Source organism: Myodes glareolus, chromosome 3 (genome assembly GCF_982192425.1).
Source record: "Myodes glareolus chromosome 3, mMyoGla1.1, whole genome shotgun sequence".
Lineage (NCBI taxonomy): Eukaryota > Metazoa > Chordata > Mammalia > Rodentia > Cricetidae > Myodes > Myodes glareolus.
This window is the reverse complement of record NC_142028.1, coordinates 962,181-984,129: the sequence shown is the minus strand read 5'-3', so window position 1 is coordinate 984,129 and position 21,949 is coordinate 962,181. Positions and strand designations below refer to the sequence as shown.

General features: G+C 34.1%; 1 protein-coding gene and 1 pseudogene across 1 annotated transcript; both read left to right on the top strand.

Annotated features, from left to right (window-relative positions):
- Positions 1 to 3,084: 3,084 nt before the first annotated feature.
- On the top strand, positions 3,085 to 4,006 carry LOC125399489 (olfactory receptor 4C6-like; annotated as a pseudogene).
- A 14,453-nt stretch (positions 4,007 to 18,459) lies between these two features.
- On the top strand, positions 18,460 to 19,389 carry LOC125399490 (olfactory receptor 4C6-like). Its single transcript, XM_087903896.1, has one exon. The coding sequence runs from the start codon at positions 18,460 to 18,462 to the stop codon at positions 19,387 to 19,389; it is 930 nt and encodes a 309-aa protein (XP_087760022.1).
- The last annotated feature ends 2,560 nt before the right edge of the window (positions 19,390 to 21,949 follow it).

The following is a 21,949-nucleotide window of genomic DNA, read 5'->3' as shown; positions in this document are numbered from 1 at the left end:
TAAGAGAGAGCAGTGGGGTGGATCCAGATGTGAGGGAAGGAAGGGAGATAATGGAAAGAGTAGAAGGAAGGAAATCTATAATAAGTATATATTATGTGATAAAAATGTCAATTTTCAATAAAAAGAAAAAAATTGATTAAGATTAGATGAAGGAATAGTAAATATAAGAAATAAAAGCAGAAGGCAAGGGAAGCTATTAAAGATAAATGAAGAAGAAGAAAATGCTGAAAGAAGGTAGACAATGTCATGAGGGTTTATGTAAAAGAGTAGGAGATTACAGACAATGAAAAATAATAATAATTACTACAAATGTTCCCAGGGATGATAATGTTAAGCAAAAACACTTATTAATAAAGAAATAAAAATAAATTTTAACTGTATTTTTTAAAATTATAGAAGTAATTTTAAAATATGTTAGAAAGGAAGGATACATTTTAAAGACTGTCCCAAAGCTATAGGTTTGTACCCCTGCAGAGTTCAAAAAAAACTAGACACGGTCTACCACACTTATAAACATAGAAAACAAAAGTTTGAAGCAATAGAATTAGTACAAGATCATGAATAAAAAGTCTTACATTAGCCTTAGATATATCAGACTCTTGTATCAAAGTAATTAATACAGTAATTAATAATTTTAAAGAAAAATATGGACGAAATAATTATTAAAAAAGGAAGGTAAGGAAAAAAGTTTTATAGTGCATGGGGGGGAGGGAGGGTCGATGGAAGGGGAGAAGGTTAGAGAGAAGGGAGTAGGGGAAGAAAGGGGAAAGCTTGGTGGCCTGGGATGGGGGGGGACGGAGGAAGGATGAATATGGGATCAGGGAAGATTATATTTCAACTAAGGGACCCATTTTAGGGTTTACAGGAGACTTGATTATATATGGGATCCCAGGTCCAAGGAGAGATGCCCCAGATTGCTCTCTGGACAGAGGAGTGGGTGCCTGAATCGGCCGTGGCCCATGTCCATACTGATGTATATTTTGCTTATCACCATAGATCCTGCATCTGACGAAGGACGGCGATACAGTCGGTGACCCATATTGCAGCACCGGACTGAGCCCCCAGAGGTCCAAATGAGGAGCAGAAGGAGGAAGAACATGAAAAACGAAATCAGTACTGCGAGGGATGCTATCACCCACTGATACAAGGGAACGGATCTAATGAGAGTTTACCAAGGCCAGTTGGACTGGGACTGAAAGAGGACGTGATCTAACCAGACTCTCCGAATTTGGCCGGATTCTCTGACTGTGGCTGACCCGAAGTCTTTCTGAAAAGCTGAACACAAGATACGGAACATTTCAGGGAAAAAGAAAATCATTGCTGTTGATCTTCTCTTGGCGAAATGGGGTTCTACATTCAATTCAACTCTTACCAACCATACTTGTGCTTTGTGACTCAATTTAGTTTTGTGTATGGAATTTAATTATTTGAATCATTATTGTGTGTTGCATAACAATATAAATTATACAAAAATAATAAATTTGAAATCCTTAACCCTATTGGTATAAAGACAAAGATTTATATGAATTTTAAAAGTATTATCAAAATAATTAAATTGTGACGAATATGGAATCTATGAAGGAGCATAAAGTGAATGCTGAGGCTGATGCAGGTGAAGAAGCAGTGAGGAAGTGAAGAATAAAGGAGGGGTGGTAATAATCTTGTTAGCAGAGGGTATAAACCAAGGTATGCGGACTCTGAGAAACTTAGAAAAATAATCATGGTGAATTATTGAATAGCAGTCTATAAACATTTTATTACAGTTTGTTTCCTTTGTAATCCTCTGAAGTGTTACAAGGTAAGACAGAATTCTTAGTGGAACTGAGAAGTGGAATACTTAGTGGCTAGTGTTATAAACATGATCACACATCCAACAAAGGAAGTTAATCTAGTTTTGTTAGTTCACTGAGATTTATTTACAGAAACTGATAAGCAGACAACTCTGCTCTTTCTAATGCAGAACTTTTAGCTTAATTATTTTTTTATTTTTTGAGATAATAGTTCATTATATGTCTAATCTGTGCTTTGACTTGAATTATAGGTGTGCACTACAATGGACAGATATCTCTCATACTTCTCATAAGAATAAAAACAAGACATCTTGAATACCTTAATGTTGTATTAGTCCCTGACATGATGGTTTCCATTAAGACAACTTAGCTTTATTTCCATAGGACTGTGTGTTCATGATCTTTTAAGTTTCTCTAAATAATCAGAGGAATTTTTAATAAATTATACTAAAATTTACAATGTTTCTAAGCATTTCTATATGTCTATTGATAAATAAAAGTCAGCATCCTATGCTCATGCGGCAAAAAGAGAAACCGAGCGAAGATCTTATGCACATGTGTATGTTTGTATTGTGTAAAAATAGATATTAAGGAGTGTGAGTTATAGACAAAAGATTAAACCATTATTGTACTAATTGATTGTTATTTACATCTTTTCTTTTACCCACCAATTTATAAAAGTTTTCCCAAGGGTGTTAATCATATAATATTTCTAGGAATACATACAAACTAAAATGATGAAGCAGGCTTCCTAAGTTGCCCGAACAGAAAGCAAAATATATCTGTGAAAGACTTCATGTAATGGGATCAATAGAAATGAAAGGTCTGTTAGATTCTACTGGGACTAGCTGGTTCCCATAGTTCTCATTGATGGCATTCACAGGGGAGAAAAGATATCATCTGTCCAGGGATTACTCATTAAAAATAACGTTCTTATAAGAAGTCAAAACCAAAGCATGGGATTTTTTAAATTTAATGTTTATGTTTAGATTTTGCCTTTGAGAGATGGAGGGCAGGGAGAGGAGAGAATAGGAGACGGGAGGAGAGGGGAAGGGAAAGGAGGAGATGAGAGGGGAATGGAAGAAAGTGGAGGGGAATAGAGGAGATGAGAGGAGAGAATGAAGCTAGAGGTATAGGAAGGAAGATAGTATCTGGGAAAAATGGAGGAGGGAAAGAATATGATCAAAGTATATTGTATGAAATAATCAAATAAGAAGACATTACCAAAAAAACAAATAAAAACAAACTTTTTTTTCAGGTCCCCCAGTTCAGAGTTCCACGTTTTTACCAGCAAATGGAGAGTAGAAACAATGTGACAGAATTCATTCTTATGGGAATTACCAAGAATCAAGAGATAAGAAAACTATTCTCTGCATTGTTCCTAAGCATGTACATGGCCACAGTGTTGGGAAATGTACCCATTGTAATCACTATAACTAGAAACCATAGTCTGAGGTCACCCATGTATTCCTTCCTCTCTTCTCTGTCTCTCATAGACGTCACCTATTCATCTGTCACTAATCCCAAGTTGATTGTGGATGCCCTTTCTTAAAGAACAACTATCTCCTTTGAAGGATATATGACTCAGCTCTTTGGAGATCATTTATTAGCTGGTTCAGGGATCATCCTTCTCATTGTGATGGCCTATGACCGTTATGTGACCATCTGTAAACCCCTGAATTAGATGACTATCATGACTCCTCGAGTGTGCTGCTTGATGGTGGGAGGCGCTTGTATAGGAGGATCCATGCATGCAACAATTCAGCTTCTCTTTATGTATTAAATTCCATTCTGTGGCCCCAATGTCATTGACTATTCATTTTATTTGTGACTTGTTCCCATTGTTGCAATTAGCCTGCATGGACACACATGTCCTGGGTCTCTTAGTCATTCTTAACAGTGGGGTAATGTGTGTGACCATTTTCCTCATGTTCATGACTTCATATGTGGTCATCCTCTGTTCTCTGAAGTCTTGCAGTTCTGAAGGAAGGCACAAAACCCTCTCCACATGTAGTTCTCACCTCACAGTGGTTGTGTTGTTTTTTGTACCTTGCATCTTCTTGTACATGAGACCTATGGTCACTTTCCCTATAGATAAGGCAATGGCTGTGTCTGCTATCATTGTTGAGCCAATGTTGAATCCTTTGATCTACACCTTAAGGAATACAGAGATTAGAAATGAACTGAGGAAATTGTGGAAGAAAAGGGGACCATAACTAGTATATCCTGATATTGTGAAGACCAATACTTCCTGCAGAGCTGGGGAGATCTATCTTTAGAAGTACCATGATTCTACATGAAATATAAGAGATTTCATTTAAGCTAATGACCTGTCCAGGATATCACAATGGCCTGATTATGTATTTCAGAGACTAGTTTTTAGACACAAGTTTATTTTATGCCACATTTTCCACAGATGTCTCTAATCATATATTTAAAAAGTGTGTATTTAAACAATGTGAGGTCATCCAAGTTTAAAGTCATTTCTTTTAATTTGTCTGAAAAAATATATTCCAAAAATATTTGTTTGACCAAATTCCTATATGTTTTTCAATATTCATTCCTATTTTAAACCTATTTTTACAATCCTTAACTTTATCTGATGTTTGCCTTTAGTTAATCTCTACCCCTATATGTCTGCTGCAATCAGGATTTATCATGACAATCTATAACTTAGATATGCTTCTTGAAGTTGAGGGACATAATGTGCTGGTCATGAAAGGATAAAAACCTAATTTTACCCGAGAACTCTAGCAAATACCTGGACATGGTTCTTGTGTTTGTATTTCGAGACTTGTTGAGGTAGAGATGGGCCACACAGAGTGGTAAAATTTGCTGGTCAACTAGGCTAGCTAAATTTGCGAGTTTTATGCTAGATAGAGACAGTAATTCTAAACCCTTTCACACACACACACACACGCTCACATAAAATCTCTTGAATTTTAAATTGTCTTTCATCTAACTAATTTTTGTCACAGCAGAAATCATTTTCATCCTTTTAGGCTATCAACACTCTGATTATTAACAGAATACCTAGTAACCTAATATGTACTCAATATTTTTAAAGGATAGAAATAAAAATCAGACTTACCAGATTAAATGTTTATAAATAAACCTGAAGTACAAGGTAGAGAAAATGGAAACATAAGTTATTTAGGAGTCTAAATCTTCCCAATTTAAATGTTTCTAAGTATACTTTTGGGGAAATCTCAGTTTAATAGAGTACTATTCTGGTAAAGAGGACATTACAATTCACAATTTTCATCTAGCTCTGCCACTTTTTAAGGAGACAAATTCTGTACTATCAGAATCAAGCACATGATATCCATTTGCAATAACATAGACAAGAATAGTTCTGACTACTCATAATGAATGATCTATTTGTGTCCAAAAATATATTCTCCTGTGTGTTCATTAGATATAGTGCATTAATAAAATTTAGTTAACATACTATTTACCATCTTATCTTCAATAATCTCAGCTTCTGATGCAAATATTGATCTAAAGTTTGCAAAACAAACAAAAGCAAAATAAAACAAAATTAAAAAATCTTTAAAATAAAATGTGACACAGTAATACTTCTCCTTGGTATATTCTCTAAAGACTTGACATCTAATACCATAGACTCTTGTTCAGCAATACTCATTGTCACCCTATTCACAATATCTGGAAATGGGAACAGCTTAAATTTTTTTAAAAAGTCAGATAAATGATAAAAATGTTTAAATTTAGTTGTTCGGTAATAAAAACAATGAATTTGGATAAAAATCTAACTCTTTTCTAAAACAAAATAAATTGAACAATACAACATGAAAAAAAATGTGGTACATATACACAATGGATTACTATTCAGTTATAAAGAAAATAAAATCATGAAATTTACAGCTAAATGGATGGATTTAGAAGAGATAATACTAAATGATTTAACCCAGACCCAGAAAGATAAACACCATACATATTCCTCCATCTGGTAGTTCCTAGCTCCAAATGCTTTGATAGGCATGTACAACATGGAGGAAACACTAAACCAGGAAAGTATAGAGGGACCATGGCCGTGGGCGGTGGGTTGGGGAAAGAATGGCTGTAGTTGACAAATGAAAAGCTGAATAACAACAAGGAGGAATCTCCAACTGAGTTTATTGTGCCTAAGAAAACAGTTTCCCTTTTTGAATGACAAATATGTTCTCACTTTATTACTTGCATTGTGGCTCTTCCACCTGTGGTGATTTGAGTAAGAATGGCCCCCATGGGCTCATATACTTGAATGCTTGGTCCTGATTGGTGGAATAATTCAGGAAAGATTAGATGGGTTTTTTTGAAAAGACATGTCTCTGCAAGTAGGCTATGAGATTTCAAAAGCTTGCTCTGCTATGTAGTTCAGTTGTCAGCTCAATGTAATTTAATGTATACCTGCATGCCAGAAAAGGGCACCAGATCTCATTACAGATGGTTGTGAGCCACAGTGTGGTTGCTAAGAACTGAACTCAGGACCTCTGGAAGAGCAGTCAGTGCTCTTCTGATCTATCTCTCCAGACTGGTCATGAATTGTTAACTAACTCTACAATATAAATAAATTGGTAATTTTAAATTGTCCTGAGAGTGAAAGAGAGAATATCTCAGAGGATTATAAGTTCATATATTTCAAATTTTCAAATGTTTTTCTATCACTTTTTTCTATACCTTTTCCATTAGTTAGGATGAAAAGCAGTCTTTTCAAGGGCTTGTCTGAAAGCTACTCTTTGGAAAGAATAACCTGTTTAGGTAAGATGTTAAATGTGAAGTTCTGTGGAACCAAGACAAGATGGAGACCTAAGACAGAGAATGAGTTTGGGTTGTTCAGATGTGTTCCCCCTGGGGTATAAGACTTAGGTTCTCCATGCCTCATTTTTCTATCAACAAAACAGAAACAGGAAATTATGGATGGTATTTTGTAGAATTTTGAAATTTACTGAGTTATCATCATTGCTCATCAGGAAAGTAAGATACAATTTCCTATATCTTAAACTTTTCAGCATTTGTATTAATCTTAAGACCAGGAATAGGTAAAGAAGATTAGGAAAGTGCTATTGGAACATTCATAAAAGCATTAAAATTTCTTTGGAAACAGTTTTTAACCTGAGAATATTATACATTATTAGATAGAATATTAAATAAAATTGATAATGTACAAAACTATTTTAATGTGGTCATTTCCATATTTTTATTTATCCAAAAATGTTCACATTTATATATTTTTAAAAGAATGTAAGCTTAATATTGTAGTTGTGGGTACGTTTATACCAGGGAAAGGATTTGATGAAATGTGCCTTTTTCCTCAAGAAACAAAGAGTCAGTTTTATAAAAGAGGATGCTAATTACCATACCTTATGCACTGTGGTATTCCTAGCATTATTTCTTCTTGGAATACATGGAATTTGTTTCTTGTTAACAGTACACTGCTTGGAAACACTGCTGAAATATAGGTATATATATATATATATATATATATATATATATATATATATATATATGCACACACACACATATATATCCTATTAGAACACAAGTGCATACGCACACACACACACACACACACACACATATCTCTGTATGAGAGAAATTTACAAAAACATGATACTTGGAGGAAAATTCAGGTTACTGAAAGGAACCAAACTAAGGATGCCTTTCTCCCCAAGGGTCATGATATTCTTACTTCATGAAATATAGTAAATAATTAGAACTTTATTATTCCAAACTTCTAAATTTATTTTTGGGAGAGTTGTTTATTTTTTGATGTAAGCTAGAACACAGTCTCCTAAACTTTGTGCTCTTTTTATCTTCAGGATAAAAGTCATCTGGCAGCATTAGATGAAAATGGGAGCAATGAGTGATTCAGATTGTACAGACAAGAGAAACTGTTGATGAGTAAAGAATTAAAATTAGGTTTAAAGGGAAGAATGTCAGAGAGAAACAATGCTTGCTAAGTACATGCATTTCTTTGTTCCAGAAAATCCCAAGTGGCATTCATATTAGAAATCTAATTATTTTTAACAAACACTCTCTTAACTACCTAGTGAAAAAAATTTAACTAGTGGGTTTGCTTTGTATATATAACTATGTTAAACAGTTTATCAACAATACTGCTGCTAAATAAGAAAACCTAAAAGAACACTTATTGATAGAAAAATGGCAGATGAATGTTTGACAGATGTGCTATTCTCTTATATAGCTTGGTGTTCTTTTGTAGCATGAATAGATGTGGCCTCAGACACATTCAGTGTTAAGCGTCATGAGACCTTATCTTTAATTTTCATAGTAAGTAGTGATGATTCAACTGTTCAAAAAAGTTTAGCACAGCTTATATGACAGCTGCCTTCTTTGTACCTACATTGTTCTAATGAGTGAACTTGTCTCCCTTTTATTCTTAAAGTGGTTCATCTGGTCAATTATCGTCATTTAAAAATATTCCAATTTCAAATTTTATAAAATATGATTGGTTTTCATTTCAACATAAGGCTATGTTTGTAGACTATTAAGTAATTCTTAGCAAGCTACTTTTATTCTCTGTCTTATTTTATCCTCAAGAATAAATATAACATTACATTCAATGCCAACATAAGGATAAATGAATCTTGCACTTGGTAAATCATAATGCAAATGTTTGCTATATTAGAGGATGTTTCTACACTAAATTGTCTCAGTGAAAGACAATAGTGTCACTGTTACTGGTACCATCTTGGTCTAAGACACCATCTTCTTCCAACCGGATTGTGAGAATATATCTCAATTTGTCAGCTTCTCCTACAATCCATATTCTATTCTTTGGACAGAACAGTTTATAAGGTAGTTAAGTCAAATTAAGTCATTCTGCAATATAAAATCAGTAGTTTCTAATTTGTAATAATTAATAAAATCATTCCCTATACCATAGTCTAAAGCCCTGTAAGATCTGTAACAAACAGATCATTACCCATGTCCACTAGGTAATGGACTTTAACTCTGTGCATTTCACAGCAATTTTCTTTGTTTTAGATGTCATATTAGCTCCTTCTTCACTCTCTTCTATACTTGTTATGTATTCTACCTTAATGAAGTTCTTTGAATACAGTATTGGACATAATTATATGGTTAAGGCTCTATGTTTGGCTTATCTTGCCATATCATTTTCAGGGCAAGTATTATAAACAGATATGTTAAATAATTCTATTTTTAAATTACTTATTTTCAATTGCTATGAAGAAAAAAAGGCTTGATTTGCAATTTCTACTAGTATACTTTTACTTACTAGAAGTAATTAATAAGTACATAGAAATGACCTTGTAAATTAACTGCTAAATAAATCTTAACATTAAATTATATCTAGATAACTATTAGCATGTGCAAGTGCACAAATACAGACAAGCTTATACACTATCTATAAACTCATTTCATACTGATTGGTAAGTATGCATATGCTAACTAAGAATGAGTAGGAATCAAATTGAGAGTTTCAAAAACATTTCTTCAATGGTAAATTTAGTTTACACTTATCTTCACATAAAATTTCTTATAAGATGTTGAGGTAAATTCTAATTTTGTTCTATAAAAGAGGTTGCATAGTGTGTGTCTCTCTGCATACAATGCAACAAAATAATTCACATTATTAAAATGTTTTCTTTTCTTCTGAAAACTCTAAAGTGTTTCTCCTCAATGCTCCTATTAAGATTCTTTTTTCCAAGCTACCTCAGTGCTTCTAAGCTCCCCAGCAACTTTCAAATGAGAGAAAACAGAATGAATGTGACTGAATTCATCCTCTAGGGTCTGACACTGAGCTTCCAGGTACAGAGAGTTCTAATTTTGGAATTTTTCATCACCATCATCATCACTGTCACAGAAAAAGTCTTCAAACTCTGGCTTTCTTATCTCTGATAGATGCACATTATTCTTCTTGTACAATTCCTAAAATGTTGGTAGACTTACTATTAGAGACAAAACACATTTCCTTCAATGTCTGCATTAATCATCATTTTGTTGTGCATTTCTTTGGAGGTTAAGAGAGTGTCCTCCTTGTGGTTATGGCCTTTGACCACTGTGTAGCTATCTGTCGACCTCTGAGCTATGTGATCAGGATGAACCACCACACTTGCTGTCTGATAGTAGGAAGGTGTTAGATAGTGAGTTTTCTATAGTCTATTGGGCAGACATTTGTTTCCCTCTGGATTCCTTTCTGTGGCCTCAATGTCTTGGTTCATTTCTTTTGTGATATGTTCCCCTGCTACAACTGGTTTGTGCTGACACTTTCCTTCTTTGCCTCTTGGTTGCTGTCAGTGGTAAGTAATTCCTGTAATCACCATCATGATGCACCTGATGTACAATGTGCTCATTCTGTGCTCCTTGAGGACACACAGCTCTTCATGGAGAAAACAGGCCCTCTCTACCTGTGCCTCCCACATCACAATTGTCATATTACTTTTTGTGTTTTGTATTTTTATGTATATGTGACCAGTGACAACCTTTCTTATGGATAAACAATATTACTGTTTTATATTATTGTCACACCCATGTTAAATCCTATTATCTACACAGTAAGGAATGCAGAGGTAAAAAAATGTTATTAGACTGTTATTAAACATAATCCAATTTTGAATAATAAATAATATACCACAGCTATTTTCTTTTTACATTTTCATTGCAATTTTGTATTTCATCATAATATACCCCTTTATACATGATTTCAAGGCCTTCATTATATATACACTAATATTATATTATGTATGCTCATTTCTATATATTTTGATAAGTAAGTTCTATTTCTGAATTAAGCACACTAAGAAATTAACAAACAATAAGAAAATAAGTATAACAAAATATTGGAAAACAGTTTTATGTTGTGGAGCCGGTAACAATTTGGGAAAATTTTAGTCTGGTAATAACTCAATTTCATTTTCATAACAAAGCAAATATACATCACTTTTAGGAACAAAGTAAGCTAAATACACATCAGGTGTGACCACACGGACCCTTTTACAAAGTCCATAACAATAGGACCTATATCCTGAATAAGGAACATAATTTTACAGTAAGGGTTGGGGGATGATTCAGTGATGGAAGAGTGTCTATAGAAAAGTTCCACAGGCTAGTTATCACATCTGCACCCAGCCTTCTGGCCAGATAATTCCTTCGCTTTAATGAACTATCCCATGATCTTAAAATTCCAGGTTCAGCGAGTACTCATCATTTCACACAAAGCCTTTGCTGTGGGACAATGATCTTGTACCCTGTGAGATTTGTTACAGTATTGAGTTAGTAAAATGCTGCTTGGCCAGTAGTCAGGCAAGAAGTATTGGCAAGGCAACCAGAAGAGGAGAATTCTGGGAAGAGGAAAGAGTCACTCACTCTGCAGGAGTCACAGAGACCAACAGGAAACACGATGAGAATTCCTCACTGATAAAAGGAACCAAACCCCGTGGCAAACATAGACAAGAATTATGGGCTAATTTAAGGTGTATTAATTAGGTAACAGGAAAGTCTAAGCTACTAGGCTATCCAGTTTATGATTAATGTAGACTTCGGTGTTTTTCTTTGGTACTGAATGGCTTTGGGACCAGGCGACACAGAAAACATCTGTCAATAATGTCTTCTACAATTTTATCTTGTAATGCAAATAATGACATGTAATTTAAAATCAGTAAAGATTTATTTATGAAATTTGATATTTATTATTTTGTGTTATGTTTCACCAAAAATCAGGGGCAAGCACCGATTTTTGTAGTTTAAGTTTTTTCTTAGACCTCCTAACAGGCTCTTACAGCTCATTTAAAATGAAGAAACTAATGTGACTATTTCTCTTTCATTGAAGAGTAAAAACGAGTTCAGAAAAGTTATAAAATCAGCTCAAGTTGGAAGTATAGTGATCAAATTTCATTTTTCTATATCTAATTGTAATGGTCATTAAAATGTTTTAGGAACTATATAAATGAAGGATTTGAATCAGAACAAATCATTTGTACCTTTTGAAGAGTTCCTATTTTTTAATTTCAGAGTTGTGTGAGCTCCCCTTCATGAATAAGTAGTGGTATCTGAACAGAGAGGAATGAAATTTAGAACAAGGAAAGACATTTAAAAGAATCATTGGAACATGTTTAATAATTTTATTAAAAAAACTGTAATATGTTTTTGTGCTAGTTAAAATTAATAATTAGAAAATTACATTAAAATAATTTTTACATAATATTAAGATAAATTTTAAGAATCAAATGTAAGCATAATGTTATAGAAACCTTAAATCTTGAACTCTAGTATCCTTAATTTACAGAAAAAAAAGTGACCTAAAGCAGAAGTAAATTTTAGAACACATACATTAGACTTGAGCCAAAATATTCTCACCTAATAGCTTCTGATGTATTTGTTATATGAAAGTGTAGTTCTGATTACAGTTGTAAAATAAAAATATCTTGTTTATGTATTTTAGTCAGTGTCATATTTTATTTCAAAATTATTAAAAACGAAATGCAGGCGTTTTTGAAAGTTCACATACTCACAAAACCATTTCATTATACATAGTTCCTTAGTACTTAATTGCTACATAAAAGCTCCTTAGAAGTTGGCTTACAAGGTGAATTGAAAAGGAGTTGACAAATGATGAAATTTTTTAGCTAAACAATTTACCTTACTTTAAAACTTACTTTCACAATTTTTGTATTTTGCTTACTGGAATAATTAGGTATCTGTCTTTTCTTGTTTGTTTTCACTTTTTCAGAGGATTGAATTACTATTTAGTGTACATTAAAATTATTGGAAAATTCATAATCCATACTAATTTTGCAGGAAATGATCCTCAAGCTCTCTTTTCTCTTTGTCATCATGGGAACTGAAATGATACTTAATGTGAAAAATTACATTTGATAATGTACTCAATGGATCTTGAATCATGATGTAATGTTTATATGTTAAAACACTGGAAAAGTTTGTGTAGATATAGTCATTTTTCAGAACTATTTCTTTCATGTGGAGACAAAATTAATATGCAAAATTAATATGCAAAAATGGAAGCAGAAACCTGTGTTAAGGAGGTCTGATCATGGTCTCATTATATCCTTTGGTATGATAGTTATGTCATCTCTATGGTTTGTGCTCTATGGGGATCATGTCAGTCAAGCTGTAGATACAAGGACTCCTAGGTATTTTAAATCAACTTTATGTAATTTTTTCTTCCCCTTACAAGCCTCATTTTCTAATGACTAAATGAAAAATATATGTTGTATTAGTGAAAACAATGTTAACACAATGGAAACAAACAAAGTGAAAAAACAAGAAATCTAGTAAGAAAAAGATTATCAAAACAAACCCCAAAGCACACACACACGCAAAAACAATGATCATTTTGCGTTGATTCAACCATTCCTGATCATGGGGCCTACCATGAAGTATAGTGGATACACTCTAAGACAATCTTTTGGAGAAACTGATGTTTCCTTTCCAAGCAGGTATAATATATAATGCTAATTATATAATATATAATGCAAATAACTTCTTGGTTAGGTGTGTAATTTTGTGTTCACTTCCCCCTCTGAGTGCTGGGATTTTTGTCTGGTTTAAACTTGTGTAGGTCTCATGCACGCTGTCACAGTGTCTGACTTCACATGTGTTTGAGTTTTTGTGTCTGGAAGAAGCTCCAATTCTTTCTAATTGAAAATACTGTAGAACATTAATTCTTCTAGTATGAGAAAGAATTTAGTCTTTGATATGAGCTAAGGCATTGCATATATGTATACATACATACATACATACATACATGTATATATACACACATATATACATATATACACATTCAGATAGCCTAGAGTTAAATATTATTTGGTACAATTTCAACAGTAGTCCAAAAAATGTAAAGAGATTGAGAGTGTGAGAATAAATCTTGTTCGAGGGTACTTGCTAAATGAGCAATATAAGTAGGATTTGCTTTCACTTATCTGATTTTAGGAAGATGCATCATTGTGAGGCTGTTCAGTTCCTGAAAGGTTGTTTATGTTTGGAACAAGCAACCAAATGGGTCATTCTATGATGTCTTTATTGTGTTTGTTTTGTTTGCTTGGTCTTTACTCATACATTATCAGCTGGTCTTAATCTAGTGTGCTTCTACCCCGGGGAAAACCCTGATCTCAGAGTGAATGGAGAGAATTTATGGTAAAGTCATTAGATCCTGAGTCAGTAGAGAAACAGTCACAAAGGGATGCAGTTGGAATGATGCAAACATCCTCATCTTGAAAATCTTTGCCATTCCCACCTTACTGTCTGACTTCTTTCCCCTGAGCCCACTACCCAAGAGAGGGTGTGATAAATGTGTATCTTCTAAAATATTCTTTGAATACTGTTTACAAAGTCATGCTCAAAATACCACCAAATAATAGGCAGAGTACCATGGATGGGTTTTTGACAAGCTCTGATGACGGTTCTAGGGAATTGTTCCTATTTAATGAAAATGTAGGTTGTTTTACTATTTAAGTCCAAGAACCTACAGTGTATCTTTGTGTAATCTCTACCCTTAATTCTTTGGGAACTCTGTTCCTATCAAGGAAATTTCCCATGCATTGTAAGTTGTTGCTGCTCTGATTTCCAACACATCCCTGGAAAGATTTGTTTCACTTAAGAACATCACTGCTAGGGCAGGATTTTGGGTCATCTTGATGTTGGCTTAGACAATTTATGTGTTCACTATTTACAGTTTTTATATTTGTCCACTGGGATTATCAGGTAACTGGTTTTCTAAGGTCACAGAGGTAAAGTATCATAGAAATAAAGCTGGGAAAATGTTAAGATTTACCTGAGTTTTACTGATGTTACTATTAATCTAAGATACCATTTGATATTATTGCAATAATTGACTCACACAACAAACTCATAATTGTATTTTAATGTGTAATTAAATCACCTATTTTATATTTGTGGGCACAATCATCTCAGAGTGAAGAGTTCTGAGCTAACAATGATTTCAGGGTTTTTTTTGTGTATGTGTACTTGGGGAAGTTATTGAAAATTATCAAATAATAGAGATCTGATAACAGTGGCTCAACACAGAATTGGAAACCAAGGTAAGATTCAGCTCTGAAGCTTGCTCATGTCATATGCATTAGATGGAATAGTAGAGATGAAGGTGTTAGGTAGTGTATTTAAAGCATAGTACAGTGGTAACAGCCTGATGAGAACTCTTTCACTATTAGAGTCAAGCCTGACACCAGACTTGCTGAGTCCTCATGGTTCAATACAGGTTCCCTAGAATGCGGTTAATTTGAAAGAATAAATTGGATTTAATTAAGCTGTTAGTGTACAAATATCACAGAATTGAAAATGATGGAAAGGTAATGAGTGATCCTCAGCCATTCTTTAGATGATAAACTGAACATGAAATTAGAAATCCCGAAGACCAAATAATATTACTGCTGTGTCACCGATGCAAGTTCATGTAACAAATGCCATGGATGACATGGTGAGGACGGTACCAGGTAAGTGGTTATGGAGAGGGAGTGATTGAGGACTTATAACGGGATGATTAGAGGCTGCAGAACACAATTCGAAGAGTCATGGTGAATAGTAATCTGTTCCTTTGGTAAAGTTGATAATGTGTCCACTCATAGGCTTTTCACCAGTGTTACAAGATATCCAAACTTTTTTTTTAAATTGAGTCTGATATTAAGATAAAAATAGTTCTTATCTCACACAGCCTGTTTTTTGTTGTTGTTGTTTTGTTTTGTTTTGTTTTAAGATTAAGACTCATTCTGAATCTCGAGCTTGCCTCCATCTGAATCTGTAAACCAAGTTTACCACAAAATTCAGGTTTCCTAGAGCAAAGTTTATCTTTGTAAAACACCGTGTTCAACTATTCCAGTTATCAGTAATGGACCTCAGAACAAAAGAAAACTAAGTCAGTTTACTCTAACAGAGAAATCAAATTAACTGAACTGTTTGTTTCTTTTTTAAAAGATATGCTAGATTTTAATGAAAGAGAGAGAACAGCAAAACAGAAATATTATCTACTGGGAAAAATAGATTATGTCAGGGTAAGGATAGTGTAATAAAAACAAAGTCATTCTAAGTTCACGGATTATTTATTATTTCCAAAAACACAGGGTTATAAATATTACCTAATGCATGGGATTTTTATATATGTTAGGCAGTGTGATTGCATACAACATAAGAACTAAGTGGAAATTGTTGTGTAAATTAAATCTTTAGATCACTCCTTCAAACTCTTAGCTGTTTAACATTTTGTGGCAAACATTCTGAGACCCAGAGAGGAATTAAACTATTAACATATCCTACAAGTCAGAGTTAAAAATAAAATTCAGTTTTAATATATAAGAATGTGCTTCATCCACTTCATTAAGAATATCAGTAAGATAACCAATGCCAAGTCTCAGCACTGAAGTCATGTACATATAAGAAACATTACACGAACTGAACAGATTGTATTTACATGTGTGTGTGTGTGTGTGTGTATAACAGCAACTAAAGAAAATGAGACTTAATATAAAGGAGCTAAATTGTAGTATTAAGGAGGAAACAGAAGGGGTGCAATAGTGTAATTATATTTTAATTACAAGAATATTAAAACAAAATAATTTTTGGAAGAAAGATATGGGAAATTTGGATTCGTCTGTATCATAGGTTTTAAAAAAGCAGAGACTTTAAAGGCTCTCTCATATATTTAAGTCAAGTGACAAACATTTTGTACGGGCTCCGTATGATAGAGAGAGTTACTACTTACTGAAAAATTACTTTTATTCTACTGATATTCTCTGGCAGAAAATTATTTGGAGTGCAGAGATGTTAATGCTGTTCTTCAAAAGGTTAGTGTAATGATGAAGAGATATCACTTCAAACGGAGATAGCCTAGATGGGAAGTGGGGATGCACGCCTTTAATCCCAGAACTCAGGAGACAGAGGCAGATGGCTCCCTGTGCGTTCCAGACCACTCTGGTCTACAAGAGCTAGTATCAGGACAGGCACCAAAGCTATACAAAGTAACCCTGAACCCTGTTGAGAAAAGAAAAAGAGAAAGCAAGGAAGGAAGAAAGGAAGGGAGGAAGGAAGAAGGGAGGGAGGGAGGGACAGAGGGAGAAAGGGAGGAAGGAAGGAAGGAAGGAAGGAAGGAAGGAAGGAAGGAAGGAAGGAAGGAAGGAAGGAAGGAAGAAGCTGAGAGAGCCTGATTCAAAATTTCCATGCTTCTCTGATGATACATTTAGGCTTGTAAGGTTTAGTTTCCTCATTCTCAAGTGAGAAGATCTAGTAATAGTCATATCATGTAATATAAAACGTATCTGATAATTGATAAATCAGCTTAAACCCTTCTTAAAATATAATTTTTTGCAGACAAATGATTTTTGATACTTTGAGTATTATTTAGAATAATATTGCTTTTATTCTTGATATTAATTTTATTTTTATTCTTAACTTTATCTGGAAATATCACTTCACAAGAAGGCAATATTTAGTTATGATGATGGAGTACCAATAGAGTTACCATATCTTTAATGATACATTATTAATATCATCCAGTTGACATTGACTCATTATAGGATGATGTTATTTCAATTGTAGGAGTGCTGGGTACAATCTCTTAAAATATTATCCAGAAAATGAAGAGACTGCATGATAACTCAGCTAATAATTATATATACAGCATTATATTTTGGAGTTTGATACATGGTTGTTACTACATTTGTCTATCCAATTATTAGCTGAAACGTGAATCTATAATGCTAGATAGTTATGAAAATAAAAGAATATAAAGAACAAGAATAACTTATTGATATTGTCTCTTTGATATTATCAAAAGGGCCACAATACATATTTTATTCGTATTAATTTTAAAAGTAACAAGACCTTGATTTGAATTTGACTCCAGTATTACTGGCAATGTAAAATTTAGGTTTTCTTTCACTTCTTTAGACTTATATGCTACTCTCAAAAGTGAATAAATGACTTTATAGGAATTCCTGTTTGTGAAACGTAGTAGAGAATCAATGGATATCAGCAATGTATATGAGTAATATTGATGATTCAATTTTAGAAGACATACAATTTGAAGAGTATAGTCACTGCTAAGTCAAGAGTTTTGCATATGGTTCTTCAGCTAGGACATTCCAAGGAGACAGTATTGACAGGAAATGAACAAATAAAAATTATTATGCTTTCCAAGTGTTTTGATTATTTAATAAATAAATACAATTTATCATTCTAACTTCAAGTTTAAAAATGAAAGCATTAAATAGATCTTGCACATTAAGTAGAATTTCTTTTTGTTGTTTGTAAAAAGATAAAGTGAAGGTATGAAGAGAATGAAAATGAAAGACAAATTAATGAAAAAAACATGAAACTGGTAATCATTAGTTGGTCAAAGCTTGTCCTAGCATATCCTAAGAATATGTATACAGTGAAGTAATAATAAGAATTCAAATCCAAGCAGAAAACACAGAACAGAAAGCATGAACTGCATGAGAGTAAAGCTTCCTAGACCAGTAGAGTTGAAACTGTCATAAAGCTTTTATTGTTAGTGCTTGGTTTTTGTAGTACAAGATGGAGAAAAGAATGATAAAGTGATTATTAGACAGTGCCCCCAAACTGCCCAACAAACCAATAACTACTGATTTGAAAAAAATTCTCTTGCAGATTATCGAGTTCAGAATTCCATGATTTTATCAACTCGCATCAGATGGAGAAGTTGAACAATGTGACTGAATTTATTCTTTTGGGAATTACAAAGAATCCAGAATTAAGAAAAATATTATCAGTTTTGTTCCTACTCATGTATGTAGCAACAATGTTAGGAAACATATTGATTGTGGTAACAATAACTAGAAGTCCTGGTCTGAGGTCCCCCATGTATTTCTTCCTTAAGTCGCTATCCCTCATGGAGGTTACTTACTCTTCTATCATTACACCCAAGTTAATTGTGGACTCTTTCTCTGAGAACATTTCCATTTCATTGGAAGGTTGCATGACTCAGCTCTTTGTGGATCACTTCTTTGGTGGTGTGGTGATAATTCTTCTCATTGTGATGGCCTATGACCGTTATGTGGCCATCTGTAAACCTTTGCATTATTTGACAACCATGAGTCCCAGAGTATGTTGCCTTATGGTAGGAGGGACTTGGGTGGGTGGATGTGCACATGCAACCATTCAGCTTCTTTTCATGTATCAAATACCTTTCTGTGGCCCGAATATCATAGATCACTTTATGTGTGATTTATTTCCACTGTTGAAATTGGCGTGCATGGACACCTATATTCTAGGTCTCTTAGTCATTCTCAACAGTGGAGTGATGTGTATGGCCATTTTCCTTATTCTAACTGCTTCCTATGTGATCATCCTCTGCTCCCTAAAGTCCTTTAGCTCTGAAGGAAGGCGTAAAGCCCTCTCAACTTGTACTTCCCACTTCACAGTGGTTGTACTTTTCTTTGTGCCGTGTATTTTCTTGTATGTCAGACCTGTGGTCACTTACCCAGTAGACAAGATAATGGCTGTGTCCTTCACTGTCATTGAACCAATGTTAAATCCTTTGATATACACCTTGAGGAATGCAGAGGTTAAAAATGCCCTAAGGAGGCTTCTAATGAAACAGGGGACATTGAGTAGTCATTAGCTTACACACAGGAAGTAATACTTCCCAGAAAGCTAACAGAGATCTCTCTCCGGCATTACCCTACTCCATTGTGAATCCAGCCCTATGGATGTCTTTCAAACTTAACAATCAGGTAATGATACAATGGTCCTATCTATTCTGGTTAGTGTCTTGTCCCCATCAAACCAAACCATCACATTTATACTACATCTTTTTTTTCCTAAGTCTATAGGAAACCAAACCAAAGTAAAATCTCTATTTTTGAAAAGTATTTGGTATTACTATCCCAATATATGACTTTGAAAACATCCTGAAAATATCTTACATTCTAAGACACTAGAAATTTTATGGAACATCATAGCCAAAATAAATAATCTATCTTGAACTTTCTTAACATTTAAGACTGCTGCTATTCTGAATTTCCCATGTAATCAACTATTACAAAATAAGCTAAACAAAGCTAAAATCTTAAATTGCTTATGCTTCTATGCCTTTGACCTAGATAATGTATGTTTTATTTGCTGAAAGCAGCAAATACAGGAGTTGAAATCAACAACCTAAAATCTGTCATAAAGTTTGAAAATGACTATTCATGGATGTTCTTTGATAAAGAGTGTTGTTTCTTATCCGGACCAATCGGAATCAATTTGATTCAGTCATTTAATTCCTTGTAAAACTTGGTTAAGAGTTTTGTAAAGTAGCCCATTCCTTCCTCTATGTGATGTTTTCTGTGCTGTTCAAAAAAACATTGTGTAGTAATTTTTTTAGGGACAGAGACCCAGATGTATTTCCAGTCACACACAGAGAGATAAGCACCATTCATACTCTCAAACAAACATCAGAACAAAGAGACACACAGTCACAGAGAGAAACACATATGACTTCACAGAATCACATACAACCTTCAAGCAGACACAGATTCAGAAGTATACAACAAACAAACAGAGGACAGAAAACACAAGAAGCATGATGTAGAGTATTCAAGTCTAGATTCATTCTTGATTAAATGACTCTGGATGAAGTGCTTATATTTCTTTCCTTAATGTGACTCTATGTATTTTTGGTAACTCAGGGTTAATCACTAAGGAATGTAATGCATATATCTGACAAAATGGAATTCAAACTAAAGCTAATCAAAAAAGGCAAAGAAGGACACTTCACCTTGATCAAGGGAACAGTTAAAAAAGAAGGCATTAATATACTAAACATACATACTTGCATCAAATTCTGCTGTATCTAATTTCATTAAAAGTTTGTACTATTAAATTTAAAGATGCAATCCAAATAGTAGGCAATTTCAAAACTCAATTTTCTGTATTAATCGGGGCAGGTCATCTGGACAAAAATTAAACAGAAAAACATGAGAAATAATTGACATCCTACATCAAATGACTTAACATATGTATGTAGAATATTCTAACCCAAAACAAAAGAATGCATATTCTACTTATAAGCACACATAGGATTGAAGATTTCTAAGACAGAAAAAAATCCTTGGATACAAAACAAATTGTGCAAATTTGAAAACACTGCAATCACTCCTTTTATCCTATATAAGTGCAAAGTAATAAAACTTACTTAAAAATGATAGCAAAGCAATCCCCAATAAATACTTAAGCTCATAGAAATTAAGCACCTCAATACTGAATAATGACTAGGTTAAAAAAGAACTCTAGAAAGAAATTTTAAAAATTACTAAAAATAGTGAAATGAAAACACAGCACTACAAATAAGAAGAAAATGCATAGCTCTAAGTGGATGGTTAATGATCTAAAGGCTCTGCTGAACTGAAAAGCTCTGGGCACGATTTCCTCTTTAAAACCTGTTGACTGTTAGTATCCAGGAAGCTACTCTCTGTTGGTATCTACTACCTTGAGCAGGGGAACTGATTTGAGGATGGATTCTATCACCCCTAAATTCCCTCTTCCAACCACGGAACCCCAATCTTGCTGTGCGACATTTGTATAGTCTCAAACCTGGTGGTGACAACACAACACTTCAATTATACTGAACAAAGGAAATGATTTAATTGCCTTCTCTCCCTTCATCCCTAGTGTAACCAAGCACCTTGACATCATTCCTAGGCACAGCCTTTCCTAGTAACCCCAAAAGACTACATAGGTACAGGGTCAAACACATCAGTTGGAAAAACAGATAAATGACTGACTTCTCAGATTGACTGTCCCAAAATTTAGACCTTAACTAAAACTCAGGGCACATCCTGTGCCTCTCCCCCCTCATCCCATCACCAGGAAAGCAGCTGAATTCTGCTTCCACCTGTGGTGGAACTCCAGAGGTCTGGAACAGTCCCCAACAGCATGGAAGAAGGTGGGATACCCACCTCCAGTCTGTGGCATCATCCCTACACCCCACTGGACTTTGTCCCACAAAGACCAACTCTGCCAACCAACTCCACACACCTGAATATCATTCTCATGATGTTCATACCAATTATACCCCACAACCACAACAGACTACATAGGCACAGGTGCAAACCACACCAGTTGGAAAAACAACAAACTACACAAGCACAATCGCAAACGACAACAGTAGGAAGAACAGGCACAGAGACAAGTCACAA